Below are 1522 nucleotides of genomic sequence, written 5' to 3'. Positions count from 1 at the left end.
CGCCGAACCACCCACCCTTGGTAACAACCCAGCTGAGATTGTCCACAGACAGTTTAAAGAAAGGACTTTCGAATGTGACCACCAGTTAACGTGTGACTGGTGCCCCTCCCCCCAGCTGCTCTGCTTTCAGCGTCTGCGTCAAAGCCGGCCCCCTCAGGAACCTGCCGAACCCTCTGGTCTTAGTTGGTCTAGGCTACCAGGCGGCCACTTTGGAAAGAAGACTCAAGTAAGGCAGATTGGTGCGGCTCTGATAAGGCCCGCTGCGCCCATGTTCAGGTGCTTGAAGTCCACACGTGCATCTGTTTGGCAACCTGGTGCACATATCCGATGTCCGGTCTCTGGTTGGGGTCAGGGTAGATGCACATACTGACCAGTTCTCGTAACTTCTCAGAGTAATGTTCTCCAGGGAGAGGCGGGTAGTCACATTGCTCGATCTTCTGGCAGAGGGAGAAGAGGTTCATTTTATCTCCATAGAAGGGGCTCTGGAGAGCTGCCATCTCGTACAGCAAACAGCCCAGAGACCAGATGTCAGACTTGAAGTTGTAGCCGTTCTCATGAATCCTCTCTGGTGACATGTAGTAAGGTGTCCCCACTAGGGAGTGGGCTGCAGTGGTCTCAGAGCTAAAGAAGCGACCCAGGCCAAGGTCACCAAGCTTCACGACCCCCGTTGCTGTGATGAACACGTTGGCAGGCTTGATGTCTCGGTGCATCACCCGGCGAGAGTGCATATGTTCCACGGCACTGCACAGCTGTGCAAAGTACTTCCACACAGTCCTCTCCGGGATGAGCCGCTTCTGCTTCTTAAAGTACTTGATCATCTGGGAGAGGTCACCCGCATCAGCCAGCTCCAGTACAATGTTCAGCTCATTGTCCTCAATAAACGAGTCCAAATACTTGATAATGTTGGGATGGTTCAATTGCTTCAGGAGGCCGATCTCCTTGACGCAGTCTTGCCTGGCTTTGGCGTCCATCATCTCAAATATCTGCACCTTCTTTAGAGCCACGGTCTTCCTATCCAGCAGGCAGGTGGCCTTGTACACCTCGCTGAACTGTCCTCGGCCTATCTTCTTCTCTATCTGGAAGTCGGCCAGCGAGCAGCGAAAAGACAAGGTGTTTGGGTGTCTCTGTGGGTCAGGGGGGTGTGCCAGCCCTGGGGTGTGGCAGAGGTTGTTCGGGCTCCCTCCATGGGGCATGTGGCTGGGCTGGCCGGCCATCCTGCATGCCAGCCTCACAAGGGCACGGGCGGCGCGCGGGCGGCTCGGCTGCCTCGGGAGGAGCGGCGCGCGGCCCGGCGGGCGGGCGGGCGGGCGGGCGGCCGGAGCGGAGGGTCCCACACACGTCGGCGGCGCCGCGGCCGCACGCCCGTCCGCTCCTAAAGAGAAGATCCTTAAAGCAGCAAGAGACAAGAAGTCCCTGACTTTCATGGGGAGGAATATTAGGGTAACAGCAGACCTCTCCACAGAGACGTGGCAGGCCAGAAAGGGCTGGCAGGATATATTCAGGGTCCTAAATGAGAAGAACA

The 1522-nt window shown here is 57.0% G+C and overlaps 1 protein-coding gene across 1 annotated transcript; it reads right to left on the bottom strand.

Annotated features, from left to right (window-relative positions):
• Positions 1–6: 6 nt before the first annotated feature.
• Positions 7–1301, bottom strand: LOC129512390 (serine/threonine-protein kinase Nek6). The gene has a single exon (XM_055329628.1). The coding sequence runs from the start codon at positions 1212–1214 to the stop codon at positions 273–275; it is 942 nt and encodes a 313-aa protein (XP_055185603.1). The 5' UTR covers positions 1215–1301; the 3' UTR covers positions 7–272.
• Positions 1302–1522: the final 221 nt, after the last annotated feature.

The sequence above is a fragment of the Nyctereutes procyonoides genome, unplaced genomic scaffold (genome assembly GCF_905146905.1).
Source record: "Nyctereutes procyonoides isolate TBG_1078 unplaced genomic scaffold, NYPRO_anot_genome, whole genome shotgun sequence".
Taxonomy (NCBI): domain Eukaryota; kingdom Metazoa; phylum Chordata; class Mammalia; order Carnivora; family Canidae; genus Nyctereutes; species Nyctereutes procyonoides.
This window is presented reverse-complemented; position numbering and strand designations above follow the sequence as displayed.